The sequence below is a fragment of the Mustelus asterias genome, unplaced genomic scaffold, assembly GCF_964213995.1.
Source record: "Mustelus asterias unplaced genomic scaffold, sMusAst1.hap1.1 HAP1_SCAFFOLD_4051, whole genome shotgun sequence".
Classification (NCBI taxonomy): domain Eukaryota; kingdom Metazoa; phylum Chordata; class Chondrichthyes; order Carcharhiniformes; family Triakidae; genus Mustelus; species Mustelus asterias.
In genome coordinates this window covers 2,501-21,545 of record NW_027593996.1, presented here as the reverse complement: position 1 = coordinate 21,545, position 19,045 = coordinate 2,501, and the positions used below count along the sequence as shown (strand labels likewise).

At 52.0% G+C, this 19,045-nt stretch overlaps 1 protein-coding gene across 1 annotated transcript in view; it reads left to right on the top strand.

The window, feature by feature from the left end:
- Positions 1-4,508: 4,508 nt before the first annotated feature.
- LOC144490930 (ceramide synthase-like) overlaps positions 4,509-19,045 on the top strand; it is a 15,190-nt gene continuing 653 nt past the window's right edge. The window contains exons 1-3 of the mRNA XM_078208613.1: positions 4,509-4,603; positions 12,747-12,963; positions 14,836-14,931. Of these exons, the coding sequence (XP_078064739.1) occupies positions 4,542-4,603; positions 12,747-12,963; positions 14,836-14,931 (375 nt within the window). The 5' untranslated portion in view covers positions 4,509-4,541. The remainder of the gene's footprint in view (positions 4,604-12,746; positions 12,964-14,835; positions 14,932-19,045) is intronic.

Genomic DNA, 19,045 nt, shown 5'->3' with positions numbered 1-19,045 from the left:
CTCTCCATCCCCTCTCTCTCCCATCCCCTCTCTCTCCATCCCCTCTCTCTCTCTCCATCCCCTCTCTCTCTCTCCATCCCCTCTCTCTCTCTCCATCCCTCTCTCTCTCTCCATCCCCTCTCTCTCTCTCCATCCCCTCTCTCTCCCTCCATCCCCTCTCTCTCTCTCCATCCCCCCTCTCTCTCCATCCCCTCTCTCTCTCCATCCCCCCTCTCTCTCCATCCCCTCTCTCTCTCCATCCCCTCTTTCTCTCCATCCCCTCTCTCCATCCCCTCTCTCTCTCCATCCCCTCTCTCTCTCCATCCTCTCTCTCTCTTCATCCTCTCTCTCTCTCCATCCCCTCTCTCTCTCCATCCCCTCACTCTCTCCATCCCCTCTCTCTCTCTATCCCCTCTCTCTCTCCATCCCCTCTTTCTCTCCATCCCCTCTCTCCATCCCCTCTCTCTCTCTCCATCCTCTCTCTCTCTTCATCCTCTCTCCTTCATCCTCTCTCTCTCTCCATCCCCTCTCTCTCTCCATCCCCTCTCTCTCTCTCCATCCCCTCTCTCTCTCCATCCCCTCTCTCTCTCCGTCCCCTCTCTCTCTCTCCATCCCCTCTCTCTCTTCATCCTCTCTCTCTCTCCATCCCCTCTCTCTCTCCATCCCCTCTCTCTCTCCATCCCCTCTCTCTCTCTCCATCCCCTCTCTCTCTCTATCCCCTCTCTCTCTCCATCCCCTCTCTCTCTCCATCCCCTCTCTCTCTCTCCATCCCCCTCTCTCTCTCTATCCCTCTCTCTCTCCATCCCCTCTCTCTCTCCATCCCCTCTCTCTCTCTCCATCCCCTCACTCTCTCCATCCCCTCTCTCTCTCTCCATCCCCTCTCTCTCTCTCCATCCCCTCTCTCACCATCCCCTTTCTCTCCATCCCCTCTCTCTCTCCGTCCCCCCTCTCTCTCTCCATCCCTCTCTCTCTCTCTCCATCCCCTCTCTCTCTCTCTCCATCCCCTCTCTCTCTCTCTCCATCCCCTCTCTCTCTCTCTCCATCCCCTCTCTCTCTCCATCCCCTCTCTCTCTCCATCCCCTCTCTCTCTCCATCCCCTCTCTCTCTCCATCCCCTCTCTCTCTCCATCCCCTTTCTCTCCATCCCCTCTCTCTCTCCATCCCCTCTCTCTCTCCATCCCCTTTCTCTCCATCCCCTCTCTCTCTCCATCCCCTCTCTCTCTCCATCCCCTCTCTCTCTCCATCCCCTCTCTCTCTCTCCATCCCCTCTCTTGCTCTCTCCTTCCCTCCACCACTCGCTCTCTCCATACCCTCTCTCTCGCTCTCTCTCCATCCACTCACTCTCTCCATCCCCTCACTCTCTCCATCCCCTCACTCTTTCCATCCCCTCACTCTCTCCATCCCCTCACTCTCTCCATCCCCTCACTCTCTCCATCCCCTCACTCTCTCCATGCCCTTACTCTCTCCATCCCGTCTCTCTCTCCATCCTGTCTCTCTCTCCATCCCGTCTCTCGCTCCATCCTCTCTCTCCACGCTCTCTCTCGCTCTCTCCATCCCCGCTCTCTGTCCATCCCCTCTCTCGCTCTCTCCTTCCCCCCACTTGCTCTCTCCATCCACTCTCTCTCCATCCACTCTCTCTCTCTTCATCCCCTCTCTCTCTCTCTCTCTCTCCATCCCCTCTCTCTCTCTCCATCCCCTCACTCTCTCTCCATCCCCTCTCTCTCTCCATCCCCCCTCTCTCTCTCTCCATCCCCCCTCTCTCTCTCTCCATCCCCCCTCTCTCTCCCTCCATCCCGCCTCGCTCTCTCCATCTCATCTCTCTCTCTCTCTCTCCATCCCCTCTCTCTCTCCATCCACTCTATCTCCATCCACACTCTCTCCATCCCCTCTCTCTCTCTCCATCCCCTCTCTCTCTGCATCCCCTCTCTCTCTGCATCCCCTCTCTCTCTCCATCCCCTCTCTCTCTCCATCCCCTCTCTCTCTCTCTCCATCCCCTCTCTCGCTCTGTCCATCCCCTCTCTCTCTCTCCATCCCCTCTCTCTCTCTCCATCCCCTCTCTCTCTCCATCCCCTCTCTCTCCATCCCCTCTCTCTCTCCATCCCCTCTATCTCTCCATCCCCTCTCTCTCTCTCCATCCCCTCTCTCTCTCTCCATCCCCTCTCTCTCTCTCCATCCCTCTCTCGCTCTGTCCATCCCCTCTCTCGCTCTGTCCATCCCCTCCCTCTCTCTCCATCCCCTCTCTCTCTCCATCCCCTCTCTCTCTCCATCCCCTCTCTCTCCATCCCCTCTCTCTCTCCATCCCCTCTCTCTCTCTCCATCCCCTCTCTCGCTCTGTCCATCCCCTCTCTCGCTCTGTCCATCCCCTCTCTCTCTCTCCATCCCCTCTCTCTCCATTCCCTCTCTCTCTCCATCCCCTCTCTCTCTCCATCCCTCTATCTCTCCATCCCCTCTCTCTCTCTCCATCCCCTCTCTCTCTCTCCATCCCCTCTCTCGCTCTGTCCATCCCCTCTCTCGCTCTGTCCATCCCCTCCCTCTCTCTCCATCCCCTCTCTCTCTCCATCCCCTCTCTCTCTCCATCCCCTCTCTCTCCATCCCCTCTCTCTCTCCATCCCCTCTCTCTCTCTCCATCCCCTCTCTCTCTCTCTCCATCCCCTCTCTCTCTCTCCATCCCCTCTCTCTCTCTCTCTCTCCATCCCCTCTCTCACTCTGTCCATCCCCTCTCTCTCTCTCTCCATCCCCTCTCTCGCTCTCTCCATCCGCTCTCTCTCTCTATCCCTTCTCTCTCTCTCTCCCTCCCCTCTCTCTCCATCCCCTCTCTCTCTCCATCCCCTCTCTCTCTCTCTCCATCCCCCCCTCTCTCTCTCCATCCCCCCCTCTCTCTCTCCATCCCCCCCCCTCTCTCTCCATCCCCTCTCTCTCTCCATCCCCCCTCTCTCTCTCTCCATCCCCTCTCTCTCTCTCCATCCCCTCTCTCTCTCTCTCCATCCCCTCTCTCTCTCCGTCCCCTCTCTCTTTCCGTCCCCTCTCTCTCTCCGTCCCCTCTCTCTCTCTCCGTCCCCTCTCTCTCTCTCCGTCCCCTCTCTCTCTCTCCGTCCCTCTCTCTCTCTCCGTCCCCTCTCTCTCTCTCCGTCCCCCCTCTCTCTCTCCATCCCCCCTCTCTCTCTCCATCCACTCTCTCTCCCTCCATTCCCCCTCTCTCTCTCCATCCCTTCTCTCTCTCTCCATCCCTTCTCTCTCTCTCCATCCCTCTCTCTCTCTCCATCCACTCTCTTTCTCTCTCCATCCCCTCTCTCTCTCTCCATCCCCTCTCTCTTTCTCTCCATCCCCTCACTCTCTCCATCCCCTCTCTCTCCATCCCATCTCTTGCTCCATCCTCTCTCTCTCTCTCTATCCTCTCTCTCTCTCAATGCCCTCTCTCTCTCCATCCCCTCTCTCTCTCTCCATCCCCTCTCTCTCTCTCCATCCCCCCTCTCTCTCTCTCTCCATCCCCCCTCTCTCTCTCCATCCCCCCTCTCTCTCTCCATCCCCCCTCTCTCTCTCCATCCCCCCTCTCTCTCTCCATCCCCCCTCTCTCTCTCCATCCCCCCTCTCTCTCTCCATCCCCCCTCTCTCTCTCCATCCCCCCTCTCTCTCTCCATCCCCCCTCTCTCTCTCCATCCCCCCTCTCTCTCTCCATCCCCCCTCTCTCTCTCCATCCCCCCTCTCTCTCTCCATCCCCCCTCTCTCTCTCCATCCCCCCTCTCTCTCTCCATTCCCCCCTCTCTCTCGCCACCGCCTCTCTCTCTCTCTCTCTCCATCCCCGCTCTCTCTCCATCCCCTCTCTCCCTCTCCATCCTCTCACTCTCTCCATCCCCTCTCTTTCTCTCTCCATCCCCCCCTTGCTCTCTCTCTCTCCATCCCCTCTCTCACTCTCTCTCTCTATCCCCTCTCTCCCTCTCTCTCTCCATCCACTCTCTCTCCATCCCCCCTCTCTCTCTCCATCCCTTCTCTGTCTCCCTCCATCCCTTCTCTCTCTCTCTCCGTCCCCCCTATCTCTCTCTCTCCATCCCTCCTATCTCTCTTTCCATCCCCCTCTCTCTCTCCATCCCATCTCTCTCTCTCCATCCCCTCTCTCTCTCTCCATCCCTTCTCTCTCTCCATCCCTTCTCTCTCTCTCTCCATCCCTTCTCTCTCTTTCTCCATCCCTTCTCTCTCTCCATCCACCATCTCTCATCTCCATCCCCCCATCTCTCTCTCTCCATCCCCCCTCTCTCTCTCCATCCACCCTCTCTCTCTCCATCCACCCTCTCTCCCTCTCTGTCCACCCTCACTCTCTCTCTCTCTCCATCCCTTCTCTCTCTCTCGCCATCCCCCCTCTCTCTCTCCATCCCCATCTCTCTCCATCTCCTGTCTCTCTCCATCCCCTCTCTCTCCCCATCCCCTGTCACTGTCTCTCCATCCCACCCCCTCTCTCTCTCTCTCACTCTCTCCATCACCCCCTCTCTCTCTCTCTCTCTCGCACACTCCCCTTTCCATCCTTTCCCTCTCTCCGTCTCTAGAATAGTCTCCACCGTACAGGCTATCATGGCTTCCAGTGCTGGTATCATCATCGTAAAATCCTGTCGGAAACATGTCATGGAGGATCGGTGAGTGAATCCGAGGCATAAGTGTGGCGAAGGGGAGGATGGAGAGAGAGAGAGAGTGGGACGGGAGAGAGAGTGGGACGGGAGAGAGAGTGGGACGGGAGAGAGAGTGGGGACGGGAGAGAGAGTGGGGACGGGAGAGAGAGTGGGGACGGGAGAGAGAGTGGGGACGGGAGAGAGAGTGGGGACGGGAGAGAGAGTGGGGACGGGAGAGAGAGTGGGGACGGGAGAGAGAGTGGGGACGGGAGAGAGAGTGGGGACGGGAGAGAGAGTGGGGACGGGAGAGAGAGTGGGGACGGGAGAGAGAGTGGGGACGGGAGAGAGAGTGGGGACGGGAGAGAGAGTGGGGACGGGAGAGAGAGTGGGGACGGGAGAGAGAGTGGGACGGGAGAGAGAGTGGGGACGGGAGAGAGAGTGGGACGGGAGAGAGAGTGGGGCGGAGAGCGAGTGGGGCACTGCCAGAGAGAGGCGGTTTGAACACGAGACAGAGAAGGAGTTTGAAAACTAAGGTTCAATTGGGCATGATAAATTGCAAGTTCGCTGGATTGGCCATGGTAAATTGTCCCTCAGTGTCCAAAGATGTGTAGGTTGGGTGGATTGGCCATGCTAAATTGTCCCTTAGTGTCCAAAGATGTGTAGGTTAGGTGGATTGGCCATGTTAAATTGTCCCCTTAGTGTCCAAAGATGTGTAGGTTGGGTGGATTGGCCATGCTAAATTGTCCCTTAGTGTCCAAAGATGTGTAGGTTAGGGGGATTGGCCGTGCTAAATTGTCCCTTAGTGTCCAAAGATGTGTAGGTTGGGTGGATTGGCCGTGCTAAATTGTCCCTTAGTGTCCAAAGATGTGTAGGTTGGGTGGATTGGCCATGCTAAATTGTCCCTTAGTGTCCAAAGATGTGTAGGTTGGGTGGATTGGCCATGCTAAATTGCCCCTTAGTGTCCAAAGATGTGTAGGTTGGGTGGATTGGCCGTGCTAAATTGTCCCTTAGTGTCCAAAGATGTGTAGGTTGGGTGGATTGGCCGTGCTAAATTGTCCCTTAGTGTCCAAAGATGTGTAGGTTGGGTGGATTGGCCGTGCTAAATTGTCCCTTAGTGTCCAAAGATGTGTAGGTTGGGTGGATTGGCCATGCTAAATTGTCCCTTCGTGTCCAAAGATGTGTAGGTTAGGGTGGATTGGTCATGCTAAATTGTCCCTTAGTGTCCAAAGATGTGTAGGTTGGGTGGATTGGCCATGCTAAATTGTCCCTTAGTGTCCAAAGATGTGTAGGTTGGGTGGATTGGCCGTGCTAAATTGTCCCTTAGTGTCCAAAGATGTGTAGGTTGGGTGGATTGGCCATGCTAAATTGTCCCTTAGTGTCCAAAGATGTGTAGGTTGGGTGGATTGGCCATGCTAAATTGTCCCTTAGTGTCCAAAGATGTGTAGGTTGGGTGGATTGGCCATGCTAAATTACCCCTTATTGTCCAAAGATGTGTAGATTAGGTGGATTGGCCATTCTAAACTGTCCCTTAGTGTCCAAAGATGTGTAGGTTAGGTGGACTGGCCATGCTAAATTGCCCCTTAGTGTCCAAAGATGTGTAGGTTAGGTGGACTGGCCATAATAAATTGTCCCTTAGTGTCCAAAGATGTGTAGGTTGGGTGGATTGGCCATGCTAAATTGCCCCTTAGTGTCCAAAGATGTGTAGGTTGGGTGGATTGGCCATGCTAAATTGTCCCTTAGTGTCCAAAGATGTGTAGGTTAGGTGGATTGGCCATGCTAAATTGTCCCTTAGTGTCCAAAGATGTGTTGGTTAGGTGGATTGGCCATGCTAAATTGTCCCTTAGTGTCCAAAGATGTGTAGGTTAGGGGGATTGGTCATGCTAAATTGTCCCTTAGTGTCCAAAGATGTGCAGGTTAGATGGATTGGCCATGCTCAATTGCCCCTTAGTGTCGGGGGATTAGCAGGGTAAATGTGTGGGTTACGGGGATAGGGCCGAACGGCCTCCTTCTACACTGTAGGGTTTCTAATCTATGAGAAACCTGGCCAGCATGGAGGGGTTGGGCTGAAGGGCCTGTTTCCATGCTGGATATCTCAATGACTGTGGAGAATAAAAGATCCTGGGGTTTGTGATTTATATAAACGATCTGGAAGAAGGTGTAACTGGGGTGATCAGTAAGTTTGCGGACGACACGAAAATGGCTGGACTTGCAGATAGTGAGGAACATTGTCAGAGGCTACAGAAGGATAGAGATAGGCTGGAAATTTGAACAAAGAAATGGCAGATGGAGTTCAATCCAGATGAATGCGAAGTGATGCATTTTGGTAGAACTATCGTAGGGGGGAGCTATACGATAAATGGCAGAACCGTAAAGGGTGTAGATACGCAGAGGGACCTGGGTGTGCAAGTCCACAGATCCTTGAAGGTGACGTCACAGGTGGAGAAGGTGGTGAAGAAGGCATATGGCATGCTTGCCTTTATAGGACGGGGCATAGAGTATAAAAGTTGGGGTCTGATGTTGCAGATGTATAGAACGTTGGTTCGGCCGCATTTGGAATACTGCGCCCAGTTCTGGTCGCCACACTACCAGAAGGACGTGGAGGCTTTGGAGAGAGCGCAGAGGAGGTTTACCGGGATGTTGCCTGGTATGGAGGGGCTTAGTTATGAGGAGAGATTGGGTAAACTGGGGTTGTTCTCACTGGAAAGACGGAGGGTGAGGGGGTGACCTAATAGAGGTGTATAAAATTATGAAAGACATAGATAGGGTGAACGGTGGGAAGCTTTTCCCCAGGTCGGTGGTGACGTTCACGAGGGGTCATAGGTTCAAGGTGAGGGGGGGGGAGGTTTAACACAGGTATCAGAAGGACGTATTTTACACAGAGGGTGGTGGGGGCCTGGAATGCGCTGCCAAGCAAGGTGGTGGAGGCGGACACACTGGGAACGTTTAAGACTTATCGAGACAGCCACATGAACGGAGTGGGAATGGAGGGATACAAAAGAATGGTCTAGTTTGGACCAGGGAGCGGCGCGGGCTTGGAGGGCCGAAGGGCTTGTTCCTGTGCTGTATTGTTCTTTGAGAGCGGGGACTGGGGAAAATATCTGATAGGAAATGGAGAGGATGCGAAACTTATTCATCAGCTGTGTGAGGGTCAGTGTCCCCCACAGGGGCTACCGACTGTCTTTGATTTCTTATTGTCACGTGTACTGGGATACAGTGAAAAGTATTGTTTCCTGCGCGGTGTACAGACAAAGCATACCGTTCATAGAGAAGGAATGGAGCGAGTGCAGAATGTAGTGTTACAGTCACAGCTAGGGTGTCGAGAAAGCTCAAAGAGACTTGGGAGTCATTGTTCAAGATTCTCTTGAGGTTAACGAGCAGGTTCAGTCGGCGGTTAGGAAGAGAAACGCAATGTTAGCCTTCATGTTGAGAGGGCTAGAATACAAGAGCAGGGATGGACTTCCGAGGCTGTATCAGGTTCTGGTCAGCCCCCATTTGGAGTATTGTGAGATGTTTTGGGCCCCGTAATGGATTTACGACCATTTAGAAAGATGCGGATTAATCCGGGATAGTCAGCACGGATTCGTGAAGGGCAAGTCGTGCCTCACAAATTTGATAGAATTTTTTGAGGAGGTAACTAAGTGTGTTGATGAAGGTAGGGCAGTTGACGTCATATACATGGATTTTAGTAAGGCGTTTGATAAGGTTCCCCCATGGTCGGCTTATGATGAAAGTGAGGAGGTGTGGGATAGAGGGAAAGTTGGCCGATTGGATAGGTAACTGGCTGTCTGATCGAAGACAGAGGGTGGTGGTGGATGGAAAATTTTCGGATTGGAGGCAGGTTGCTAGCGGAGTGCCGCAGGGATCAGTGCTTGGTCCTGTGCTCTTTGTGATTTTTATTCATGACTTAGAGGAGGGGGCTGAAGGGTGGATCAGTAAATTTGCTGATGACACCAAGATTGGTGGAGTAGTGGATGAGGTGGAGGGCTGTTGTAGGCTGCAAAGAGACATAGATAGGATGCAGAGCTGGGCTGAAAAATGGCAAATGGAGTTTAACCCTGATAAATGTGAGGTGATTCATTTTGGTAGGACTAATTTAAATGTGGATTACAGGGTCAAAGGTAGGGTTCTGAAGACTGTGGAGGAACAGAGAGATCTTGGGGTCCATATCCACAGATCTCTAAAGGTTGCCACTCAAGTGGATAGAGCTGTGAAGAAGGCCTATAGTGTGTTAGCTTTTATTAACAGGGGGTTGGAGTTTAAGAGCCATGGGGTTATGCTGCAACTGTACAGGACCTTGGTGAGACCGCATTTGGAATATTGTGTGCAGTTCTGGTCACCTCACTATAAGAAGGATGTGGAAGCGCTGGAAAGAGTGCAGAGGAGATTTACCAGGATGCTGCCTGGTTTGGAGGGTAGGTCTTATGAGGAAAGGTTGAGGGAGCTCGGGCTGTTCTCTCTGGAGCGGAGGAGGCTGAGGGGAGACTTAATAGAGGTTTATAAAATGATGAAGGGGATAGATAGAGTGAACGTTCAAAGACTATTTCCTCGGGTGGATGGAGCTAATACAAGGGGGCATAACTATAGGGTTCGTGGTGGGAGATACAGGAAGGATATCAGAGGTAGGTTCTTTACGCAGAGAGTGGTTGGGGTGTGGAATGGACTGCCTGCAGTGATAGTGGAGTCAGACACTTTAGGAACATTTAAGCGGTTATTGGATAGGCACATGGAGCACACCAGGATGATAGGGAGTGGGATAGCTTGATCTTGGTTTCAGATAAAGCTCGGCACAACATCGTGGGCCGAAGGGCCTGTTCTGTGCTGTACTGTTCTATGTTCTATATCTAAGGAAGGATGTGCCGGCCTTGGAAAGGGTCCAGAGGAGGTTCACAAGAACGATCCCTGGAATGAAGAGCTTGTCGGATGAGGAACGGGTTGAGGACTCTGGGTCTGTACTCGTTGGAGTTTAGAAGGATGAGGGGGGATCTTATTGAAACTTACAGGATGCTGCGAGGCCTGGATAGAGTGGACGTGGAGAGGATGTTTCCACTAGTGGGAAAAACTAGAACCAGAGGGAACACAACCTCAGGCTAAAGGGACGATCCTTTAGAACGGAGATGAGGAGGAATTTCTTCAGTGGTGAATGTGTGGAACTCTTTGCCGCAGAAGGGTGTGGAGGCCGGGTCATTGAGTGTCTTTAAGACAGAGATAGATAGGTTCTTGATTAATAAGGGGATCAGGGGTTATGGGGAAAAGGCAGGGGAATGGGGATGGGGAAAATATCAGGCATGATAGAATGGCGGAGCAGACTCGATGGGCCGAATGGCCTAATTCCGCTCCTGTGTCTTATGGGAGAAGGAAAAGGATTTGATTTACTATTGTCACGTGTATTGGGATACAGTGGAAAATATTGTTTCTTGCGCGTTATACAGACAAAGCATACCGTTCATAGAGTACAGAGGGGAGAAGGAAAGGAGAGGGTGCAGAATGTAGTGTCACAGTCACAGCTCGGGGTGTAGAGAAAGATCAACTTAATGCGAGGTAGGTCCATTCAAAAGCAGCAGGGAAGAAGCTGTTCTTGAGTCGGTCGGTAGGTGACCTCACACTTTTGTATCTTTTTCCCGACGGAAGAAGGTGGAAGAGAGAATGTCCGGGGGTGCGTCCGGGGGTCCTTAATTATGCCGGCTGCTTTCCCCCCCCGAGGCAGCGGGAAGTGTAGACAGAGTCAATGGATGGGAGGCTGGTGATGGGATTGGGCTACATTCACGACCCCCTTTTGTAGTTCCTTGCGGTCTTGGGCAGAGCAGGAGCCCCAGACCAAGCTGTGATACAACCAGAAAGAATGCTTTCTATGGGGCATCTGTAAAAGTTGGTGAGAGGTTTTTTAATTGATACGTGGGACATGGGTGTCGCTGGCTGGGCCAGCATTCATTGCCCACCCCTAGTGGCCCCTTGAGAAGGTGGTGGGGGAGGGAACTCCAGGATTTTGACCCAAGCGACTGCGGCCGATATGTTTCCAAGTCGGGACGGTGAGTGTCTCGGAGGGGAGCTTGCTGGGGGTGGCGTTCCCCATGTGTCTGCTGCCCTTGTCCTTCTCGATGGAAGTGGTCGTGGGTTTGGAAGGTGCTGTCTGAGGATCTTTAGTGAGTCGCTGCAGTGCGTCTTGTAGATGGTACACACTGCTGCTACTGAGCGTGGGTGGCGGAGGGAGTGGATGTTTGTGGATGTGGTTCCAATTAAGCGGGGCTGCTTTGTCCTGGGCGATGTCTGCGTGGAGTTTGCACATTCTCCCCGTGTCTGCGTGGGTTTCCTCCGGGTGCTCCGGTTTCCTTCCACAGTCCAAAGATGTGCAGGTTAGGTGGATTGGCCATGCTAAATTGTCCCTTAGTGTCCCAAAGATGTGTAGGTTAGGGGGATTGGCCATGCTAAATTGCCCCTTAGTGTCCCAAAGATGTGTAGGTTAGGTGGATTGGCCATGCTAAATTGCCCCTTAGTGACCCAAAGATGTGTAGGTTAGGTGGATTGGCCATGCTAAATTGCCCCTTAGTGTCCCAAAGATGTGTAGGTTAGGGGGATTGGCCATGCTAAATTGCCCCTTAGTGTCCCAAAGATGTGTAGGTTAGGTGGATTGGCCATGCTAAATTGCCCCTTAGTGTCCCAAAGATGTGTAGGTTAGGTGTATTGGCCATGCTAAATTGCCCCTTAGTGTCCCAAAGATGTGTAGGTTAGGGGGATTGGCCATGCTAAATTGCCCCTTAGTGTCCAAAGATGTGCAGGTTAGGGGGATTGGCCATGCTAAATTGCCCCATAGTGTCCAAAGATGTGTAGGTTGGGTGGATTGGCCATGCTAAATTGTCCCTTATTGTCCAAAGATGTGCGGGTTAGGGGGATTGGCCATGCTAAATTGTCCCTTATTGTCCAAAGATGTGCGGGTTAGGGGGATTGGCCATGCTAAATTGTCCCTTATTGTCCAAAGATGTGCGGGTTAGGGGGATTGGCCATGCTAAATTGTCCCTTAGTGTCCAAAGATGTGCGGGTTAGGGGGATTGGCCATGCTAAATTGTCCCTTAGTGTCCAAAGATGTGTAGGTTAGGGGGATTGGCCATCCTAAATTGTCCCTTAGTGTCCAAAGATGTGTAGGTTAGGGTGGATTGGCCATGCTAAATTGTCCCTTAGTGTCCAAAGATGTGTTGGTTAGGTGGATTGGCCATTTTAAATTGTCCCTTAGTGTCCAAAGATGTGTAGGTTAGGTGGATTGGCCATGCTACATTGTCCCTTATTGTCCAAAGATGTGCGGGTTAGGGGGATTGGCCATGCTAAATTGTCCCTTAGTGTCCAAAGATGTGTAGGTTAGGTGGATTGACCATGCTAAATTGTCCATTAGTGTCCAAAGATGTGCAAGTTAGGGGGATTGGCCATGCTAAATTGTCCCTTAGTGTCCAAAGATGTGTAGGTTGGGTGGATTGGCCATGCTAAATTGTCCCTTAGTGTCCAAAGATGTGCGGGTTAGGGGGATAGGCTATGCTAAATTGTCCCTTAGTGTCCAAAGATGTGCGGGTTAGGGGGATAGGCTATGCTAAATTGTCCCTTAGTGTCCAAAGATGTGCAGGTTAGGTGGATTGGCCATGCTAAATTGTCCCTTAGTGTCCAAAGATGTGTCGGTTAGGGGGATTGGCCATGCTAAATTGTCCCTTAGTGTCCAAAGATGTGTAGGTTAGGTGGATTGGCCATGCTAAATTGCCCTTTAGTGTCCAAACATGTGTGGGTTAGGTGGATTGGCCATGCTAAATTGTCCCTTAGTGTCCAAAGATGTGTAGGTTAGGTGGATTGGCCGTGCTAAATTGCCCCTTAGTGTCCAAAGATGTGTAGGTTAGGGGGATTGGCCGTGCTAAATTGCCCCTTAGTGTCAGGGGGATTCGCTGGGGTAAATGCATGGGGTTATGGCGACGGGGCCTGTGGGTCGGTGCAGACTCGATGGGCCGAATGGCCTCCTTCTGCCCTGTCGGGAGTCTGTGCGTAGCGCAGAGTCGTAGCGGACGTGTCGAATTTCCTTAGCCTCCTGAGAAAGGATGGGGCGTGGAGGGCCCAGGATCGGTTCCCCCTCCCTCTCTCTGCGTCCACCCTGATATCGACGATGTGTGTGTTAATGACTGGGTTTGCGCTCTCCCCGCAGGCACTGGCTGACTAACGCGTACGTCCTGTTTGCCGTCCCGTACTTCGCCTACGACATCTACGCAATGTATCTCTGCCACTGGTACAAGTACCGGGTTAAAGGGCACGAACTGGATGCCACGTACAACCGGGCGATTCTGAAGAGCTACGTGCGAAAGGAGTTCCTCATGGTCATCCATCACAGCGTCATGTTCGCTGTCTGCTTCCCCGTATCCGTGGTGAGTGCTGTCTCCCCCGTCCCCCTCTCCCCGTCACTGACATCTCCGTGCTCCCCTAACCCCTGCTACTCACCGCCCTCCCGGCCTCTGGAACGTCATCCCCACCAGACACACACACACGACCACTCCTTTACCGACACATCGCGACACAGGACGGCACAGGAGCAGGCCCTCTCTGTCTCTGTGTGTGTCTCTCTCTCTGTCTCTCCCTCTCTGTGTCTCTCTCTCTCTCTCTGTCTCTCCCTCTCTGTGTCTCTTTCTCTCTGTGTCTCTCTCTCTGTGTCTCTCTCTCTCTGTGTCTCTCTCTCTGTGTCTCTCTCTCTCTCTCTGTCTCTCCCTCTCTGTGTCTCTTTCTCTCTGTGTCTCTCTCTCTGTGTCTCTCTCTCTCTGTGTCACTCTCCCTCTCTGTCTCTCTCTCTCTGTGTCTCTCTCCCTCTCTGTATCTCTCTCTCCCTCTCTGTGTCTCTCTCCCTCTCTGTGTCTCTCTCTCTCTCTGTGTCTCTCTCTCTCTGTGTCTCTCTCTCTGTGTGTCTCTCTCTCTGTGTGTCTCTTTGTCTGTGTGTCTCTCTCTCTGTGTGTCTCTCTCTCTCTGTGTCTCTCTCTCTCTGTGTCTCTCTCTCTCTGTGTCTCTCTCTCTGTATCTCTCTCTCTGTGTCTCTCTCTCTCTGTGTCTCTCTCTCTCTGTGTCTCTCTCTCTCTGTGTCACTCTCCCTCTCTGTGTGTCTCTCTCTCTGTGTCTCTCCCTCTGTGTCTCTCTCTCTCTGTGTCTCTCTCTCGCTGTCTCTCTCTCGCTGTCTCTCTCTCTCTGTGTGTCTCTCTCTCTCCCTCTCTGTGTCTCTCTCCCTCTCTGTGTCTCTCTCCCTCTCTGTGTCTCTCTCCCTCTCTGTGTCTCTCTCCCTCTCTGTGTCTCCCTCTCTGTGTCTCTCTCCCTCTCTGTGTCTCTCTCCCTCTCTGTGTCTCTCTCCCTCTCTGTGTCTCTCTCCCTCTCTCTGTCTCTCTCCCTCTCTCTGTCTCTCTCCCTCTCTCTGTCTCTCTCCCTCTCTCTGTCTCTCTCCCTCTCTCTGTCTCTCTCTCTCTGTCTGTCTGCCCTCTCTCTCTCTGTCTGTCTGCCCCCTCTCTCTGTCTGTCTGCCCTCTCTCCCTGTCTGTCTACCCTCTCTCTCTCGCTCTCTGCCTCTCTCTCTCTGTCTCTCTCTCTCTGTCTCTGTCTCCCTCTCTGCCCCCTGTCTCTCTCTGCCTGCCCTCTCTCTCTCTGCCTCTCTCTGTGCCTCTGTCTCTCTCTCTGCCTCTCTCTCTCTGCCTCTGCCTCTCTCTCTCTCTCACTGCCTCTCTCTCTCTCTCTGTCTCCCTCTCTCTGCCCCTCTCTCTCTCTGCCCCTCTCTCTCTCTGCCCCTCTCTCTCTCTGCCCCTCTCTCTCTCTGCCTGTCTCTCTCTCTGCCTCTCTCTCTCTGCCCCTCTCTCTCTCTCTGTCTCTCTCTCTCTGTCTCTCTCTCTGTCTCCCTCCCTCTCTCTGTCTCTCTCTCTGCCTCTCTCTCTCTCTCTGTCTCTCTCTCTGTCTCTCTCCTTCTCTCTGTCACTCTCCCTCTCTGTCTCTCTCTCTCTTCCTCTATCCCTCTCTCTCTCCCTCTCTGTCACTCTGAGTGTGAGGGACAGGAGATTCATTGGGGATGAGAGATCAGAATTTCACTCCGAAAAAATACTCGGACGAGTACTTGGAACGTCAGAACGTGCCCAGGATATGGGACGGGTGCAGGGACCTGGGATTAGCGACACTTTAGAGGTAGTTATTGTCGGTACAGACTCGATGGGCTGAAGGGTCTGTTCTGCCCCCCTCTGACTCTCTCTCTCTGTCTCTCTGTTCTCTCTTTCCCAGTTCCTCCGGAAAGGTCGTGGGGATTTCTTTGTGGGTTGTATGTTCCTGGCGGAAGTCAGCACCCCGTTTGTGTGCTTGGGAAAGGTTCTGATCCAGGTAAGCTGGGCTTCTCACCGCGGGAGCGGGGGCTGCGATCACAGCCCGGGGGTGGGGGGACGGGACCTGGGCTCCCCACTCTCCCCCCAGCGGACACCTGTCTCTCCCCCACACTCTCTCCCCCCCCCCCATCCACTGTGCTGGGGAAAGTTTAGAGGAGACGTGAGGGGTAAGTGTTTTACACAGAGAGTGTTAGGTGTCTGGGACACGTTGCCAAGGGGTGGTGGGAGCAGATACGAGAAGGGTGTTTAAGGGGCTTTTAGATAAGCACCGGAATATGTGAGCAATACAGCGACATGGACCAAGGCGGAAGGGATTGGTTTAATTTCGGGTCGTGTTTGTCACATTATCGTGGACCGAAGGGCCTTAACGTTTTTTAAAGTTTATGAATTAGTCACAAGCAGGCAGGGCGGCACAGCGGGTTAGCGCTGCTGCCTCACAGCGCGAGGGACCCGGGTTCAATCCCGGCTCGGGTCACTGTCTGTGCGGAGTCTGCACGTTCTCCCCGTGTCTGCGTGGGTTTCCTCCGGGTGCTCCGGTTTCTTCCCACACTCCAAAGATGTGCAGGTTAGGGGGATTGGCCATGGTAAATTGTACCTTAGTGTCCAAAATGTGCGGGTTAGGTGGATTGGCCATGCTAAATTGTCCCTTAGTGTCCAAAGATGTGTAGGTTAGGGTGGATTGGCCATGCTAAATTGTCCCTTAGTGTCCAAAGATGTGCAGGTTAGGGGGATTGGCCATGCTAAATTGCCCCTTAGTGTCCAAAGATGTGCAGGTTAGGGTGGATTGGCCATGCTAAATTGTCCCTTAGTGTCCAAAGATGTGCAGGTTAGGTGGATTGGCCGTGCTAAATTGCCCCTTAATGTCCAAAGATGTGTAGGTTAGGGTGGATTGGCCATGCTAAATTGCCCCTTAGTGTCCAAAGATGTGCAGGTTAGATGGATTGACCATGTTAAATTGTCCTTTAATGTCCAAAGATGTGTAGGTTAGGTGGATTGGCCGTGCTAAATTGTCCCTTCATGCCCAAAGATGTGTAGAATAGGTGGATTGGCCGTGCTAAATTGCCCCTTAGTGTCCAAAGATGTGCAGGTTAGGTGGATTGGCCATGCTAAATTGTCCCTTAGTGTCCAAAGATCTGCAGGTTAGGTGGATTGGCCATGTTAAATTGTCCTTTAATGTCCAAAGATGTGCAGGTTAGGGTGGATTGGCCATGCTAAATTGTCCCTTGGTGTCCAAAGATGTGTAGAATGGGTGGATTGGCCATGCTAAATTGTCCCTTCATGCCCAAAGATGTGCAGGTTAGGGGGATTGGCCATGCTAAATTGTCCCTTAGTGTCCAAAATGTGCAGGTTAGGTGGATTGGCCATGCTAAATTGTCCCTTAGTGTCCAAAGATCTGCAGGTTAGGTGGATTGGCCATGTTAAATTGTCCTTTAATGTCCAAAGATGTGCAGGTTAGGGTGGATTGGCCATGCTAAATTGTCCCTTGGTGTCCAAAGATGTGTAGAATGGGTGGATTGGCCATGCTAAATTGTCCCTTCATGCCCAAAGATGTGCAGGTTAGGGGGATTGGCCATGCTAAATTGTCCCTTAGTGTCCAAAATGTGCAGGTTAGGTGGATTGGCCATGCTAAATTGTCCCTTAGTGTCCAAAGATGTGCAGGTTAGGTGGATTGGCCATGCTAAATTGTCCCTTAGTGTCCAAAATGTGCAGGTTAGGTGGATTGGCCATGCTAAATTGTCTCTTAGTGTCCAAAGATGTGCAGGTTAGGTGGATTGGCCATGCTAAATTGTCCCTTAGTGTCCAAAATGTGCAGGTTAGGTGGATTGGCCGTGCTAAATTGTCCCTTGGTGTCCAAAGATGTGTAGGTTAGGGTGGATTGGCCATGCTAAATTGTCCCTTAGTGTCCAAAGATGTGCAGGTTAGGGGGATTGGCCGTGCTAAATTGTCTCTTAGTGTCCAAAGATGTGCAGGTTAGGGTGGATTGGCCGTGCTAAATTGTCCCTTAGTGTCCAAAGATCTGCAGGTTAGGTGGATTGGCCATGCTAAATTGTCCCTTAGTATCAGGGGGATTAGTAGGGTAAATATGTAGGGTTATGGGGATAGGGCCTGGGTGGAATTATGTTTGGTGCAGGCTCGATGGGCCGAATGGCCTTCTTGTGTACTGTAGGGATTCTATGGATTCTAAAGTTTAAAGTTTATTTATTAGTGTCACGAGTTGGTTTACATTAACACTGCAATGTAGTTACCGTGAAATTCCCCTCGTCGCAACACTCTGGCGCCTGTTTGGGTACACTAAGGGGCAATTTAGCATGGCCAATCTCCCTAACCTACACATCTTTGGACACTAAGGGGCAATTTAGCATGGCCAATCCACCCTAACCTACACATCTTTGGACACTAAGGGACAATTTAGCATGGCCAATCTCCCTAACCTACACATCTTTGGACACTAAGGGACAATTTAGCACGGCCAATCCACCTAACCTACACATCTTTGGACACTAAGGGACAATTTAGCATGGCCAATCTCCCTAACCTACACATCTTTGGACACTAAGGGGCAATTTAGCATGGCCAATCTCCCTAACCTACACATCTTTGGACACTAAGGGGCAATTTAGCATGGCCAATCTCCCTAACCTACACATCTTTGGACACTAAGGGACAATTTAGCATGGCCAATCCCCCTAACCTACACATCTTTGGACACTAAGGGACAATTTAGCATGGCCAATCTCCCTAACCTACACATCTTTGGACACTAAGGGACAATTTAGCATGGCCAATCCACCTAACCTACACATCTTTGGACACTAAGGGACAATTTAGCATGGCCAATCTCCCTAACCTACACATCTTTGGACACTAAGGGACAATTTAGCATGGCCAATCCACCTAACCTACACATCTTTGGACACTAAGGGACAATTTAGCATGGCCAATCCACCTAACCCGCACATCATTGGGACACTAAGGGGCAAATATGATTTGCCCAATCGTGCTGCTTCATGGCTCCAGGGACCCGGGTTCGATTCCCGGCTCGGGTCACTGTCTGTGTGGAGTCTGCACATTCTCCCCGTGTCTGAGTGGGTTTCCTCCGGGTGCTCCGGTTTCCTCCCACAGTCCAAAGATGTACGGGTTAGGTGGATTGGCCATGCTAAATTGTCCCTTAGTGTCCAAAGATGTGCAGGTTAGGTGGATTGGCCATGCTAAATTGTCCCTTAGTGTCCAAAGATGTGTAGGTTAGGTGGATTGGCCATGCTAAATTGTCCCTTAGTGTCCAAAGATGTGCAGGTTAGGTGGATTGGCCATGCTAAATTGTCCCTTAGTGTCCAAAGATGTGAAGGTTAGGTGGATTGGCCATGCTAAATTGTCCCTTAGTGTCCAAAGATGTGCAGGTTAGGTGGATTGGCCATGCTAAATTGTCCCTTAGTGTCCAAAGATGTGCAGGTTAGGGTGGATTGGCCGTGCTAAATTGTCCCTTAGTGTCCAAAGATGTGTAGGTTAGGTTGATTGTCCATGCTAAATTGTCTCTTAGTGTCCAAAGATGTGTAGGTTAGGTGGATTGGCAATGCTAAATTGTCCCTTAGTGTCCAAAGATGTGCAGGTTAGGTGGATTGGCCATGCTAAATTGTCCCTTAGTGTCCAAAGATGTGTAGGTTAGGTGGATTGGCCATGCTAAATTGTCCCTTAGTGTCCAAAGATGTGCAGGTTAGGTGGATTGGCCATGCTAAATTGTCCCTTAGTGTCCAAAGATGTGCAGGTTAGGTTGATTGGCCATGCTAAATTGTCCCTTAGTGTCCAAAGATGTGCAGGTTAGGTTGATTGGCCATGCTAAATTGTCCCTTAGTGTCCAAAGATGTGCAGGTTAGGTTGATTGGCCATGCTAAATTGCCCCTTAGTGTCCAAAGATGTGCAGGTTAGGTTGATTGGCCATGCTAAAATTACCCCTCAGTGTCCTGAGATGCGTAGGTTTAGCAGGTAAAATATGTAGGGATATGGGGGTAGGGCCTGGGTGGGATTGTGGTCGGTGCAGACTCGATGGGCCGAATGGCCTCTTTCTGTACTGTATGATTTCTATGAATTTAGCATGGCCAATCCAACTGTACGAC